The sequence below is a fragment of the Gopherus flavomarginatus genome, chromosome 10, assembly GCF_025201925.1.
Source record: "Gopherus flavomarginatus isolate rGopFla2 chromosome 10, rGopFla2.mat.asm, whole genome shotgun sequence".
NCBI classification, from domain to species: Eukaryota; Metazoa; Chordata; order Testudines; family Testudinidae; genus Gopherus; species Gopherus flavomarginatus.
In genome coordinates, this window is record NC_066626.1 from 71,814,649 (window position 1) to 71,831,208 (window position 16,560).

The window sequence follows — 16,560 nt, forward strand, 5'->3', positions numbered from 1 at the left end:
CCAGTGCATAAACTGTGGAACTGCAGTACCGACGTGTAAGTCACAACAAATTAAGGTTCCATCACTGCTGCTATCCTCCATGCCATCTCACAGGCCTCTACATCTTAGAAATCTTCTCCTGAAGATTAAACCTGGTTGTGAGGTTCTCGGTAATGATCAAATATTACTGGCAAAACGTAATTGGAATGAGTGTGGATTTTTTTTTCTTAAAATGGAGGCTGTTAGCTGTTCTGATTGCTAGCATAAGACTCTTCAACACTATCAAGACAGAAATGGCTACTTCAAAAATAAAAATACCTACAGAGTCTGAATGGCTCAGAGAGTTGGGGCTCATCAAATGAACAGTTAGCACACCACAGGCTGGGCTGTAAAGCTACCTTGCATTACTGTGCTGCATACAACTGTCCATGTGAATGTTGGTACCACGCACTAGGAGTTTCAGGGGTCTTAGAGATACCGAGCTCTGGAATGAGAATAGGTCACTAGGGAACTTCTAGTGTGGGGCAGAAGAGTACACATGGACCATTACTGCTTAGCAGGTTAGTCCAAGGTAGAGTTACACCTCAGCCTATCATGCACTAACTATTCCACTAGGCAAGCCCTTGGTAATGAAATACTGGGGTGCTGGGTTTAACCTCTAGGTTGTTGCTTCAAATCCAGCTCAGGTTAGTAGGGAGTCAAAATTGCTATCAGCTGATGTCTGGCTGGTGCTCTCCGCCCTGTTCCTAATGTCCACATCTCAAAAGCCAACACCAACAGTGACATTAACTCTCAATCTCTGCAAATAGGCCAAGGACTAAGTGGGAATGAAAGCTATCCCTTTATCTATCCAGGTGCATTGGGCCCTCCAGGTCAGGGCTTTGAAGCAAAGTGTGAGGGAAGCTTGTACTAATGCTGCTGAACAAACTTCCTTCCACTGATCATGGAATCTCAAGATGTTAAGAGGCAAGAGGGGGGTGGGCGCGCACGCGTGCACGCACACACACATACTCACACTCTCTCTCTCTCTGTCCTGCTAAGTTGCCCACCACATAGTCCATTGTTTTCTTACATGTTCATCTATCCTAATTTCACCACATTTGAGATAGAGACAACTACCCCACATGGATTGTTTCATTTCTTTTCTGACGTCCATTGGTTCTTTCCAGCTGGGCATGCACAATTCTCATAACACTCAAAACCACTTTTATTAGTATTATTATATGTCCAATAATAATTTATGATTTTATGGGTTCTCCATTAAATTTTCAATGGAGTCATTGCAAATAGTTTGTTAGCATCAGCAAACGAAATCATGTAGGAAGCCAAGTGGCACTCCTATCGCTTCTTTGCCATGTTCATTGTTAGCAGTTTTGGTGCAATTAATCTCTTTTGGGGTTGTTTTTTCCTTCTTTTAGGAGAAAATGTGTATCCCTAAATAGCTTTGCCTGTTTGAAGAAATAACATGAAAACATAATTAGGAGAAAAAAAGCATTTTATACCCCAAAAAGGCATTACATTCTTGGTAAACCTAGCGTTCTGCAAGATTACAGCACTTAAAAGTGTAATTTACATCACTCCGCAATCAAAATGTGAGTAATAAGGTGGAGGAAATCAGCAGTTTTTCCCAGAAAGAAATTTCTGTGCTGCTGTATTCTCATTAAATGATTTTTGTTTCCACTAAAAGCTCCATTAGCAGCTAACACCCCAAAGCATAGCAATCCATTTGTGTCTTATGGGAGATGGGTAGTCAGCATACAATACACGATCTAGAGCTGTACCACCATGTCCAGCTGACATAAAAAACACTGCTTCATGATACTTTAATTGGATTCCCGTTGTAGTTATATAATTATTGTCTATTCTGCAGGCTTTAGAGTACATTCACTAATCAGGAACTATGCAGATGTCACTTTGTACAAACCCTGCCACCATGCAAGCAATTGAAGACTGATGGTAATGCACTGGGAATTACTAGACATGACTACGATGACACACCAGCATCATGACACTTGCATTATAACTAGAAGAGCAAAGCTAGTGTTATGTAAGACTCATCTACCATGCAGGAGATAAAATTAACTTCATAGAGTCATAGCTTTTAAGGCCAAAGGGCATTGTTATGATCATCCACTCTGACCTCCTACATGACAAAGGCCAGAAAACTTCACCCAGTAATTTCTGCATCAAACCCAAAGCTTCTGCTTGAGCTATAAGCATACATTTTAGAACGACATCCAGTCTTGAGATGGCGGGTACATCATGTTCCTGGGTAAGTTGCACCAATGGTTGATTCCCCTCAATTTTGAAATTTTCATTTTAGGTTTATTCTGGATTTGTCTAGCTTCAGCTTCCACCCATTGGATTTTGCTATGCCTTTTTCTCTAGACTAAAGCTCCATCTACTATCAGAAATCTCTTCCCCATGTAGGTACTTGTAGACGTGATCAAGTTCCCTCTTAACCTCCTCTTGGATAAACTAGATTAAGCTTCTTCAGCCTTTCATTATAAGATTTTGAACTGTACTTGTAGCACTTTGCAGAACCCTTTCCATTTATCAACATATTTTTTGACGTATGGACGCCAGAACTAGCTGCAGTATTCCAGTAATGGTCTCACTGATGCCGTACGCAGAAGGTAATACCACCTCCGTACTCCCACTTGATATTCCTCTGTTTAGTCATGCAAGCATTGCATTTGCTGACTAGCTACAGCACTGCACTGGAAGCTCATGTTCAGCTGATTATATGCCATAACCCCTCAGTCCTTCTCAGAGTCCCTGCATACCAGGATTCAGTCCCCCATCTTGTAAATGTGAACAATATTCTTTGTTCTTAGATGTATGACCTCACATTTTGCGCTGTTTAAAATGCATATTCAGAGCTGGTTCTAGAACTGGCTGAGCAGGACGGTTGTCCTGGGCACCAACTTTCAGGGGCACTTGACTTTTTTGTCCCCTCCTCCACTGATTGGCTGGCCATTTTTTTGTTGTCTCTGCCGCTTTGGGAGAGGGGGGTCACTGAAATTGTTTGGTTGGCAAAATGCCTACGGCTGCTCCTATGCATGTTGCCCAAAGAAGTGCATCTTATCAAGCGATCCTGCTTGGTCTGTATTACCTACTTGTATCCGAATACTTCACTAGCAGTGACTTAATGTTTTCGGCAGATCGTTGCTAAAAACTATTGAATAGCATGGGGCCAAGAACAGTCCCTGTGACAGTCCACTAGAAACAGCTCCGCCTTCTTCCAGTAGGAGTAGTGGAGGCAAACAACCAAACTAGTTTTAAGATGGAGTTTGATATGTTTATTAATAGGATTACTTGATGGTGTTTTCTGTGCTAGCAGGGGACTGGACTCCATGACCCAGGAAGTCCCTTCCAGTCCTATGACTTATATTCCTATGGATAATGATTCCCCATTTACAATTACTTTTTTGGATCTGTCAGTTAACTAGTTTTTAATCCATCTAATATGGGTTACATTGGTTTGGTATAGTTCTTACTCTTTTATCAGAGTGTTATGTCAAAAATCACCTTTATAACCCAAACGTTATAATCGCATCAAAAAACAGCATCAAGTTTGTTTGACATGGTCTATGTTCCATCAAATCATGTCGACTGCCTTTAATTAAACTACCATCTTTTAATTCTTTACCAAGTGCATCCCGTATTAGCCTTTCCATGATTTTGCTTGAGATTGATGTCAGACTAATCAGTCTAGTTACCCAGGTGATCCCATTTACTTGTTTTAAATAGGGGTGCAACATTAGCTTTTTTCCATTCCTCTGGAACTCCCCCCATTTTCCCAGACTTGTTTGTGATGGTTTCTTGGTGTGTCCGGGATTGTGAGTCACCTGATTATCCCCCTTCCTCAGCCAGAGAGAGACTTGCTGGTGCTAAACTGGGTGTCATCTCCCTGACATTCTCAGTCTCTTGGCCACTCAGAGTCTCCTCAGGGCTCTGCCAACCCTTACTTTGCCTTGCAGGTTAACACTTGGTGTACTTCAGTCCCTGAGCTCCTCGTCTGAAGTGTCCCCTGGTAGTGTCCAGCCCATGTCACTGGACACTCACAATAACTATTCCCAAGGGAAGAGTATTCACACAGCTTCACTGATCAGGTCCCCAGCTTAGGATCAGGTCCTTTATAGCACCACAGCATGGAGATATAGTGAAACAATCATACATTTATTATCAAAGATTAGGATTTAAGACATACTGAGTAAGGTTAATGGAAACAGGAATGGTTACATATGAAATAAAAAGTATAACCCGCTTCTTGGAGTCTAAACTTAACTTTAACGGCTAAAATCCTTGTCTAAAGCTTACCTAAACCTTTCTCCCAGCATCATCAACCCACATGGCTGGATCCACTGTTCATGGATGCAAAAGCCCCGTCCTTTGTGCGCCCTCCATGATGGACCAAGTTGTGTGCTTTTGCCTTCCCCTTATATTCCCCCAAAGTCAGTGATTTTGTCCCCCGAGTCAGTAAAACCCTCTAGGGACTGGTCTGCACTGAACACGTACATAGGCGTAGCTATATCTCTCAGGGCTGTGAAAAATCGACACCCCTGGGAGATAAAGCTATGATGCCAACCAAACCTCCGGTGTAGACATGTTGACAGACAGATTCTTCTGTCAACCTAGCTACTTGCCTCTTGGGGAGGTGGATTAACTACAGCGATGGGAGAACCTCTCTACACTGATGCACTAGTGGAGTGGTTTAAGTGGAGACAAAGCCTGTTTTTTCTCTGGTTCCTGTTGAATTCATGATGACTTCATATGTCTCTGTTCTTTATTAGCATTCAGTTCTAACCAGTGACGGGAGGCCCGTTGTGAAACTACACAAGGCTTTATTTACATGTAAATTAGCTGGCCATACAAACACCCCTGTGCTGAGAGAGAACCTAGCCCTGCTGGTGACTCAGACCTTTGTTACAGACGCTCAGGCTATATTTTTTGTACATAATTTTTTAAATATCATCAGTACATACATTCACATTGATATTAATGCGCAGCATGACACCAGCTTTCATTTGATACCTAACAAGACACTATGTGGGAATAATTACCACAAAAGCAGCGTATTAGGTGTAGTGAGTTTGTCAGGCCTGTTAGCAGTTGTTGACACAGAGCAGTGAGCCCTTGGCCAGCAGGCACCAATGGGCCTCTGTGTGACATTGTTACAATCTAACAGTAATGACTGAGCGAACTTGGCCGAATCGTTCAATACTTACTGAATGCTGGTGTTCCTGAGAACCCCAGCCGTCAGGCCGACCAAGCACTTGCATGTATATGTGGCACCCATCTAATACATGCCTCCTGGCTGAATCTTTTGTCAGAGGACATTCCTGAAGTCTCAGGCTCAGGTAAGGAAGTCTCCCCATGTGGTCATCTCCCCCACAATCCCACGTAACTGATCCTACTTTGCTATGCCAGTCCTCTGTTATCGTGAGGTTCCTAAGTCACCTTATGCCTGTGTTGTGAATTAGAGCAGCTGAAGAGCTACTCTCACTGGGAGTCACACAGCGAGCACCCCGACGGCCTCTTCCGTCTCTCACCACATCTATCCTGTGCCAGGTAGAGCCTCTCCGCAAGGGAGAATCTACCCCCCTGTACAGCCACTGCCCTCAGATGGGAACTACACTAACCTGATGGAATAGTACATTTTTCTGCTGTTCCAATCGGTGCAAACTCTGTAAAATATTCCTGCCACAAAACACGAGTCTCCCTCAACCTATTAATAGAAAGACATAGTTTGAGGCAGCAGGCTTTTTTGTTCACTTTATTATAAATCACCGTTTCACTATGATTCACAGCCAAGGTTAGCAGTCTCCAAAGCTCCTGAACTGTGTACACTGATACATACAGCCTGGACCTGTTTATTGCTTGTGTAGCAGAGTGAGTGGATAAGAAGTTTGATATGAATAATGTGCAAGATAAAGACATACTTATGAATCAAAATGAGAGAGAACCCTGGTCTCAATACAGGAGAAAATCTTCTGTAAGAAATAAGATTAGGGAACCAAATGTTTTTTTCACTATGCGTCTTGGGTTTTGGTGGATTCTATCGCTAATTCTAGAGCAAGAAGACAAATATTCTTAGTTCACATCTACACTTAAAAGTTACATTGAACCAGCTATGTCACACCCCCTGAGCGATATATTTGCTAATCTAAGAGAATTCTTCTTCTGTCAGCCTAGCCACTGCCTCTCAGGGAGGTGGATTAATTACAGCAACGGGAGAACATCTGTTGTCGTAGCGAGCATCTACACTGAAGTGCTGCAGCTGTGCTGCTGTAGTGGTTTAAGTGTAGACATAGCTTTAGTCTCAGTGTAACACACTGTGTAACACACAGTGTAATTTAGCACAAAGTATTCAGGGATATTGTAAAGTCTCAGGGTAAGGTTATGTCATCTGATTTGCCTGTAAAGCACCAAGCACACCAGTGGCACCATAATAATCATCATTGATTTATTTTTGTGTAAAGAGTTAAAAAAAAGAAGCGATACCTATATAGGGTGCTAGACACTGAACACTCAATTCATACTACAGCCTAGCCCCAGCAACATGAAACAAACAATCAGACAGGAACTTGCCAGCCAGCAACTCACAGAAAAGTGCCTTGCCATCCCTTCTTTGTAAGAGGAGCATACTCTCTGCCCTCTCCAGCAACTCTGGTAAACTGATGTCTTTTGCAGCCTACCCAGCACAGTACTAGTAATGCAAACTGGTGTCTAAAGTGGCCCTTAAAGTTTACTTCAGTGTTTCTCAACCTATTTACCATTGGGGGCCTCTGTTTGTGTTATGTGAGCTACATCCACACAATATATATATACTACCTGTGTATGGGCCTGAGGATGTCACATGGGCCACAGCTGTGTGCTGATAGGGTGCAGGTGGCCTGTGGGCCACAGGTTGAGAACCACTGGTTTACTTAAAAGAAGTCCCTTCTCCTGCTAACATTCATCTGTATAGTGAGGGCACTTGCACTGTTATAACACGGTTCCGCATTGGTAACTGAATGCCTTGCAGGATGGGGTGGACAGTGCTAATGTGCTTTTAGATGCTTCAGAGATATCATACTGTACAACATCTCATGTGTAGCAATCTCAGGCATTCCTGCCTGAAGTATTCAGAATCTATTTGAAAATTAGATGCAATGAGTGTGTATGACAAGTGTGCTTATTCCTGAACCAGTGATGTCAACAGAAGGTTGCCTCTAACTTCAGTGGGTGGAAGATCAGGCCCAGTTAGATCCTACCACCACATGGTAGCTACAGTGCAAATTGATGATTCCTGTTACAACACACTGACATTTGCAATAATGACAATTAAGTAAATTACCATTATTATTATTATTTATTATTATAAGCTCCTTTTTAATATTAAAGAACTCATGAATTGGGAAGATGGATCTGGTAGTTCAGAACATCTTTTTCCAAATCCCCCAGCTTTAAAGCAAGTTGTTCTGCTGGATTTAGTGCAACAAATTGTCCTGAAACATGCACAGGCTTTTGCCAAGCGCCTTCCCTTGGATTTTAAATCCAGGATAGCTTCTGAAAATTAACTTTCCCAGTGATCTTTATACATGATGTATGTTTAATTCACACTCTCACTTCAGGGGAAATTAATGTAATAGCATCATTCTGCACCTTTCAATTTAACTACTGACCAGTAATGACATACTGTTTAAAAGGATTGTAGCGCCACACAAGTGTTAAAACTTCAGGACTGTAAAGAGATTATTCAGTGATGTCAAAAAAGACGTGTGTGTTACTCCTGAAGAGATCAAACCAAAAAAGTCATCTTAAATATGTCTGATTTTTTTTCCAGTGAGTTCTCTAATGCAACATCAACATGGTGAGTTTCTTTCTTTTCACATTTCATGCCAAAAATTGCCTTTTAAAATGTTCACAAAAATATAATAGCAGCATGTTTGAGTCACAGATGGCAAGACTGCCGCTAGTTCTCATCATGGCTTCTTTGAGCTGGCACAATGAAGTATAGATACTTTAAAGGTGCTGAATGTTGACCAGGCATGTATGCCTGTTCTTGGAGCGTATTCTGAAAGGGATGATGCCAGTTAGCTACTGATCCAGATTGTAGATTTTGTTTTTTAAAAAAGATTGGAGGTTTTATTTTAATTTCATAATTTTAAATTCCAAAGGGGATTTTTTGGGGGGGAGGGGAGGTATTTTAAAATTTCCATGACGTGTAACTTTTTAATAATTGTAAATGAAAGAGCCAGTGAGATTGATTAGATACTAACCACACACAACTTGAAACTGAGCAGGCTAGTTTCACTGTCCAAGCTTAATTGGGGAAGGAAAAAAAGCATAAATGGTGCTAAGTAAACCAGATTTTTAAAGTTATTTCAGTTTTACCAAATATAGTGTTGTGTTAGTGGCTTTTTAGAGATGACTTTTATATTGACCATGTCCCTTTAAGAAGTTAAATCTAATCTCCAGTTTCAGATGTCATATTTGAAATCAGTTATCAACTGCAAAGGTTGCAAGCGACCACAAGTAGTGTTCAAATGGCAAGTCAGGAACATTCCCTCCGCTGCTCTTGCAAAGCAAACATTAGGTTGCACAACTGTGCCCTCAAGAGAGAAATGGAGCTTACAGTTACAGCTTCTGTTCTTCCTGGTCAGGAGCAGAGGGCCAAGAATATTCACAGACTTCTGTCTTCTTCTTGACTCTAGCTCCCCAAAAGCGTCGAGAGTGGCACTGAAGATTGTGACCCCTATCGTCATAACTGTTTTTGTCCTGGCATTATATCTGCATGCCCAGCAGGTGGAATCCACAGCAAGGCTCGACTTCCTTTGGAAACTGCAGGTGGGTGGGTGCTGTATGTGTTTGCATAATGCACTGAAGTTGTGTTTCATAATGCAAAACTATTGCATTACAGTGATGGACAGTGTGATCAAATCCCCATGAATTCAAGCTGGACATTGCCTTCAATCCGATAGACCAATAATGCTCTTCTCTTCTGTAGCATCTTTCATTCAAGGGTCTTAAAGCATTTGATGTACTTATCTACAGGGATGCTACGATACTTTATTAGGATAAGCGTTATCCCCGTTTTACAGCTGGCTAAACTGAGGCGCAGGCAGGTTAGGCCACTTGCCAAAGGTCATGTAGCAAGGCACTGTTTGTTTTCTTTAACCATGCTGCTGAATTCTGAAATCAGAGGCAGGCAGCAGAAAGAGTCTGTACAGCTTTCAAAAGTTATCAGACACCTATGCTTCTTTTAGCCCTTGATCTCTATGTAAACAAACACAGAAACCACCTCTGAAATATAAGCAGAAACCAAGTTGGGTAGGCTTTAGTTTGCAGCTTTCAGAGGTATGGTTGTCAGAGTTTGGGTATATTAACATATTTAGAGCTTATGAATGTTTTATGGCTTAATTTTTTTAAAAGGCAGGACAATTTTACAATCCGTAGTAACACAGCTGAGCCAGTCAGGATAATAACCAAGGTAAATCCATCAGGGTACAAGATGAATGAATGTTTGAATAATTCACAGTGGAGTTTTCAACTTTGCTGTCACATAAAGCATTGGCGCTGGCTAGATGCTTTATAGTTTTTTCCCTTTTTCAGTCAAATAGTGGACTCCTGCTACCAGACTAAATGGATTAATATTCACATAGCAAGATATCACACTAATAGGATACTTACATAGTGCCACATATAGCTTCAAAGCTCTGTACAAGCATTAACTAATTAGTGCTCCCTTGGGAGGTAGGTAAATATTATTACCTCAAGTTTACAAATGAAGAAACAAAAGAGAGGTCTGGATTGCCCTAGGACAAAGGGTACAATCCTGTGAGGTGCTGATTCCACTCTGGCCCTATTGAAATGATCTCCTCGTGGGAGCTGAGCAGCCTCAAAAACAGAGCAAATGTTTACACCAAGTATGACCATGTTTCTAAAGTGCATTAATGTTCTGCTCTCTGGTTCTGTGAGTTCATTTGCAGTTCTCTCTCCTCCCAAGTAGTAACTAGAATGGCTAGCACGACTCTCTCTTTATCTTTTCTCCACTAGGCCACTGAAGAGAAAGAGGAAATGGAGGAGCTACAGGCCTACAATAGACGCCTCCTCCACAACATCTTGCCCAAGGATGTGGCAGCCCATTTCCTGGCACAAGAGCGGCGAAACGATGAGCTGTATTACCAGTCCTGTGAGTGTGTGGCTGTCATGTTTGCCTCCATCAGCAACTTCTCTGAGTTCTACGTGGAATTAGAGGCAAACAACGAAGGGGTGGAATGTCTGAGGCTCCTCAACGAAATTATTGCAGACTTTGATGAAGTGAGTGAGAGGCTATCCAGACTTTTAATCTTGCTAGAGTTCTACTGACAGAGCAAACAGAATCAGTTCAACCCTTCCCTCATGAGAAGGAAGTCAGCCAGCAATGGGACAAGTCCAGTCCTCATCACACACATTCTCAGTCTTTAACCTGTTCTAGATTATGGTCACTTTCTTTTCCTTACCCTCTTCTACAGCACCAAATAATTTCCCTTCCGTTGGGCACAGACGCTTCCTGAGTTATGCAAACCCAATTTACGGAAAAATTTCTGTAAGCTTTTTTTTTTTTTCTCCCCATAATTTTTGGAAATACGTTCCTGACTTATGCAAAATTCGACTTATGTAAGGCGTTCCGGAATGGAATTCTTGCGTAAGTCGGGGAACTTATGTATTGCATATTGTTACCTGGCTGGAGCTCCATGGACTCTGACCACATCCTCTCTGAGTCATGGACACACTTGATACAATTTTTCATACTGGATGTGCCGTACCATACTGGGTTGCTGTAAGGATGTATTAAACAGCGTTTGCGTCAAGTCTTATTCAGTAACTTTGCTCTCTTTCTGTGAAACAGATAATAAGTGAGGACCAGTTCCGTCAGCTGGAGAAGATCAAAACCATTGGCAGTACATACATGGCTGCTTCAGGCCTCAATGACTCTACTTATGACAAAGTGGGAAAATCACACATCAAAGCTCTGGCTGACTTTGCCATGAGGTTAATGGACCAAATGAAGTACATTAATGAGCATTCGTTCAACAACTTCCAGATGAAAATAGGTAAAGTATTTGGAGGTTACAGAATTAATTTTTATTGATGTTCATTCCAACCTGGCCACTTAATCTAGAGTTAAAAGTGCAGCTTAATTTATATTTAAAACCTACAAGTTCGCTGGTTCCAATGAACCCAGCCTGTGATGACAGAAAACTAGTTATGATGCTTTTCTTTGGTCCATATAAAATGGTGTCTGTCCAGTTCTTTGAGGACAAGTGTCCACATTATGAAAACCACCACTAGAATTGGCACTAGTAGGGAAGTGACATTCGCAGCAGCAAGGCCAAAGATTGAATAGTCACAGAGGCTCTTTCTGTGTAAAGGTTGAGGCATGCTGGCATCTGGGCAGTACTGGGAATCATTCATTGTTGCTGCCCCTGATACACCTGCTATGTGGACACAGACTTCAGTCTCAAGGCCTGTCATTTTATCACCTGACTTGGACATTAAATTTCCTTTAAAAATAGGAGAAGTCATGAGAAGAAAAGTGATATTTAGGCTGCGGATGTCATCAGGACTCTGTATTATCACGTAGAAGACCCCGTTCTTCCCTGTGGCAAATACGTCTCCCAGTCTTCCCACAGCTTTAAAAAACAACATATTGCACAGCTGGAAGGTTTTATGGATTATTTCTGGATTTAGAAAGGGAAATGCCTAGCCTAGGAACATTCATATATGTGCCTGATGAACAGCCTGCTCACATGACTCCTAAGTGATAGACCTGAAGCACTGGGATTTCTTTTCTGTTCCTAGGGTTAAATATTGGTCCTGTGGTAGCTGGGGTAATAGGCGCACGCAAACCTCAATATGACATCTGGGGAAACACAGTCAATGTAGCCAGTCGAATGGACAGTACAGGTGTTCCTGACAGAATTCAGGTGAGTTTTAATTAACATAAAACATATCATGTATCTCATTTCATCACTTTATGCCAAACGTTTAGACAGTAGGGTGAGAGAGGTGAACTAGGGGCCTGAGCACAGTATTGGGAGCCTGGAATCCTAAGTTCTGATCCTGAATCCTGTGGTCTTGAGACAATTCATTCATTTCTCTATCTTTCCGTTGGAGGTTAGTATGCTGAGGGACGTTGTGAAGATTAATGTTAAAGCACTGGGGGAAGTGATACTAGGAGGCAAATTCTTTATTGTTGAGCCCTATGCAACTAGATAATATGTTAACACCTATTGCAAAATATGACATCCTTTGAAGTAGGATATGGCTATATTTCTGTTGCCACACAACCTCACTGCTAAAGAGCAAGGAGAATCTTAGAGTTATTTTGGTTTACTAGGACTTGCCTCACAAGTTTGGTTCTGTGAATACTGTTATCTGTTGTAAGCAGCATTTTCCACAAACTATAATGTCCTTAATTTTCTCTGTCACAATGATGCCCTGTATTCTGTGAAGACATATATATATACACTCTTTCTTCAGAGCTGTAGAAGGATTTCAGACAGGCGGGGGTGGGGACATTTCCCTAGAGAAGCGGAGAGAAAGAGTAGTTTTAAGGTTAATGCAATCTTTCTTATTCTAATCAAGGTCCGTGTTCAAAGAGAGTGACCTTTCCAGCAATTCATTTCCATTGTCACATGGCACATACAGTTCTGTTTTCTCTAAAGAGTTGAAGCCACTGTTGTGTATCATCATTCCTCAGTACCATACTGCAGAAGTATAAAAATAATAAGAGTAAATGGTGCAAAATCCAAGTGAAGATTTTTGTGCTTTTTTCCAGTTAAACTGAGAGTTAACTGGACCACTGTTTATTAAAACTTTTCTACCTAAGACTATCCGTGAGCAGTTTTCTCTCTAGACTAGTGACTTTCCAGCCCTATGAAGGTAGAAGTGGAAACATTTAAAGCCAGAGAACAGAGCATGAGAAAATCCTGTAAGGAAAAATTCTGCACTGAACAGAGTCTGTAGTAGATCAGATCTTAACAGGACTTTGTCAGAGCTATGTTTTCAAAGTGACCATATTTTAATGAGCTGCATTGTGAGCTAGTAAATACACGGGTATGCCATATATACAACACAATAGTCAAGGAAAAAAGGAGAGTTCAGGAAATTATCAGACTCTTTGCCCACACTGATAGTTAACACAATGAGTGCAGGTTGATTTCCGGCTCTATCAGGCAATGGAAGACCAGTGGACTGTTGCAAGAGGATGATTGGATCAGCTCTTCTGTGTACAAATGTCAGGTGATAGGCCCTAAACTGAAAGGATTTGGGGCTAGCTTTTCAGAGGTAGCTAGGTGTCTAGTAGGATTTTCAAAAGTGCCTAAGCAGGCTAAAGGTCTAACTCCCAATGAGTTCGGTGCCTAAACTGCTTCTTTAGGCAACTAAATATCTTTGAAAATTTGGCCCCTACCCCCTTGAAAATGTTTATTTATATAGCAAATGGTTATATTTGAATGGCAGCTGCCTTAAGCCGCGGCATGAAACAGGATAGTGTCCGAACAATCCTTGTCGTCTTTTCACCCAATTTGATCACCTACTGTGTTTCCAGTTTGTTTGCAGCTTCCTGAGAAATGACACACGTCGTGTGTTATCCATTTAACCTATTTAAGCGCTCACTTCATATGGTCCACAATTTAAATGGATTTCCAACCTACTTCCCTAACAGCACCCTACTTCCACAGGAATACAGCCAAGCATTTCACTTGGGTTCTAGATGCAGTAGCTTAGTACCATGACTAAGGCTACGAATCTGTCACAGATTCTGTTGATTTTTTTTGGGACCTCCATGAGGTCTTCTGGGACAGGGCTGTGGAGCAGCAGCAGCTGCTGCCAGAACAGGTGACTGGTGGCCAGCCCTGAAGCAGTGGCTCCCGGAACAACTGGCAGCAGCTGGCTCTGAGCCCACTGGAGCAGCAGCCAGGATAGGGGCTGTCCGAACACCTGACCAGCAGTCAGTCCGAGTGCCACCAAACAGCTGGCCAGCCCCAGGCCGGTCAGAGCAGCAGTTGGGGTTGGGTCAGTCCCCCAGGGGCTGGAGCGATAATGGCCAGCACCTGCCACAGGAGCAGCTGCCTGCCAGCTGTCTGTTACTTTTACTAAAAATACCTGAGACAGAATCTTAACTTTGACTATGACTAACCTTTTTCATATTGTGACCTGTGCCCCACGCCCTTAATGTAAGCAGATACTGGAGACATGAAATGGGGTATTTCCTTCCCCCCCTCTGGGACCATGACCCAGCACTTCACCTGGCTTCTAGAGGCAAGCTTATAACTGTGACTTATCTGATTCATATTGTGATCCCTTGTAGCCTGCCCCTCCTCCCCCAAAGCAAATCAACTTCAGCAGAATACCGGCTCCATGAAATGGAATTGCTAGTAATTTCTTTCCTCCTCAGCCTCTAGAATCATGACCCTCAGCTGGAGAGCAGCTGATGTGCCCAATATGATCTTGAAAGTCATTGTTTGCAGCTTGTAGCAGTTACGTAACTTGTGCTGGCCACCTTCCTATAAACTGATTGATACAAGTAAGAGAATTTTAACAAAACAAAATATTACAGCCAAAATAAATTGCATGTGTGGATTACGTGGCTGAAGAGAGATGGTGTAGAGATGGGGCTGAGCAAGTTTATTGGTTCTGCTACCGCTTCTAATCTATTCTCTCTATACAGGTGACCACAGACATGTACCAGGTTTTAGCAGCCAATGGCTATCAGCTGGAATGTCGAGGGGTGGTTAAGGTAAAGGGTAAAGGAGAAATGACCACCTACTTCCTAAACGAAGGGCCTCCGATCAGTTAGCAGCAACCATGGCACAACTTTAAAAATGGCATTTGCACGGAGAAGAATTGCTGTTTAGCTGTGGACCCAAAAGTACAGCACAGTTGCATTTTTTCATGCAAAGGACTTTAGAGCATGGTTCTGACAAGCAAACGAACTTTAGCCACATGCCATGCAGTGCAGAAGAAAGAAAACACTGTGGAGTAATTCCCAGTGGAGTGCTAAATCGACCAAAGATGCATCTCTGTGGAATTCCCAGATAAAAGAAATGAATTTGCGCTTTGAAAATGAAGCTGCTGCACAGGACAAAGATATTTAAATATTTATTGAAGCTACAAAAAATTTTACTGGGTTGAAGGAATGTATGATTCACTACAAAGCATTATTTTGGAAAGGATTTGCACTCCTATAATATTTCTGTTCCATACGATCAGCTCTTTCAAGTGTACCCCTATTCTTTTATTAGCTGTTTGATAGGCTTTCAAAATTAAAAGTGACCCCCACTGTTCTACACAAAAGGCCTTTCAGAACAGCATCGGCAATGTTTTTAGGTTGAAAAAGAAACCTTGCCCTATAAAACTGTCCCCTTTCTAACAGCCTACTCTTCCGAATAGGACGGGTACACCTAAGATCAAGATGAGGAAACATGGCTCTGCAAACATATTTATTAAATGAAAGTCTTCTGTGCTCTTCTTTGGTATATATATCAGTTTACACATGAAAGACTAGATGAAAACAAGAGACAGACACTTTTGGGGGAACCTCCCCTTCAACTTTCTTGTTTTTGTATTTTTTATTTTGTAATATTGAAAACATGGAGATCTAACATCTATACCAAATTCTATATTTTGTAAATTATATATATTAGAAAAAAGTCTGTCTACACCAGGGTGTGTTGGGTTGTGTATATATAACCTGCAGAACTATGTAACATTCCGTGCATTATTCTCTGAATACAGACTTGGCAGTTTTCAGATTAAGAGTAAACAATCAAACAACAGTTGATGAGGTTGCAGACCGAGTCAGATGCATTTTTAAGTGAAAATTCAGAAAACCCTACAGAAGAGAAAAAAATCAAGTACAATAATCATTACAAACAACTGTTCATTTCAGCATTCAAGATGCAGTTGGAGGTGATAGAGTGCAGCGAATGGAAGTAGGATGCATGATAAATAACTGAGCTCTTGAGAATATCAGACAAGCCTAACAGGGAAGAGCACTAAGCAAATTTCATCTGAAGGTTGCAAAAACTCTGTCACACTGGAACAAAAATAAGATCATTTTAACAATTCCTTTAAAATTGTTATTTTCTCACAGCAGCTATTAATAGAATCCTGATAATACAAAAAAGTGTCCAAGATACTTGAAGTGCCATTTGCCTTTACAAAGAACTATGTACTGCACTGCCAGGTTGACTAGCTTGTAGCAAACATTTAATTAAATTAATGATTCACAGTGATTTTAAGAGTTAGGTGATTCTGTCTTTTTAAAAAAAAGATGGATCATCTGTATGTGGACTCAAGAGATCTTTAAATAGAGTGACACCAATATCATGTTGGACATATCCTCTGACTAGAGGGGGGGTATATGAATAATTCGTTATGATTTATGTACCTTTTTTAGCTTGTAAAAATTAAACCCTTGCTATTTTATTTTTTAAAAAGCATTTTAAAGCCCTATTTTTTATATTCTATGAGGGGAGAGTTTTGATACTGAATTTGGCTATCACTCAAATATTTTGACATTCAGTAAAGTTCTTTTCAACTCTT

The 16,560-nt window shown here is 41.4% G+C and overlaps 1 protein-coding gene across 3 annotated transcripts in view; it reads left to right on the top strand.

Moving 5' to 3' along the window:
* ADCY5 (adenylate cyclase 5) overlaps positions 1-15,450 on the top strand; it is a 321,010-nt gene extending 305,560 nt beyond the window's left edge. For all 3 annotated transcript variants that reach the window (XM_050916994.1, XM_050916995.1, XM_050916996.1), the window contains 6 exons: positions 7,811-7,837; positions 8,682-8,814; positions 10,024-10,287; positions 10,859-11,063; positions 11,812-11,936; positions 14,684-15,450. In XM_050916994.1, coding sequence (XP_050772951.1) covers positions 7,811-7,837; positions 8,682-8,814; positions 10,024-10,287; positions 10,859-11,063; positions 11,812-11,936; positions 14,684-14,812 — 883 coding nt within the window. In that variant the 3' untranslated portion in view covers positions 14,813-15,450. The remainder of the gene's footprint in view (positions 1-7,810; positions 7,838-8,681; positions 8,815-10,023; positions 10,288-10,858; positions 11,064-11,811; positions 11,937-14,683) is intronic.
* Positions 15,451-16,560: the final 1,110 nt, after the last annotated feature.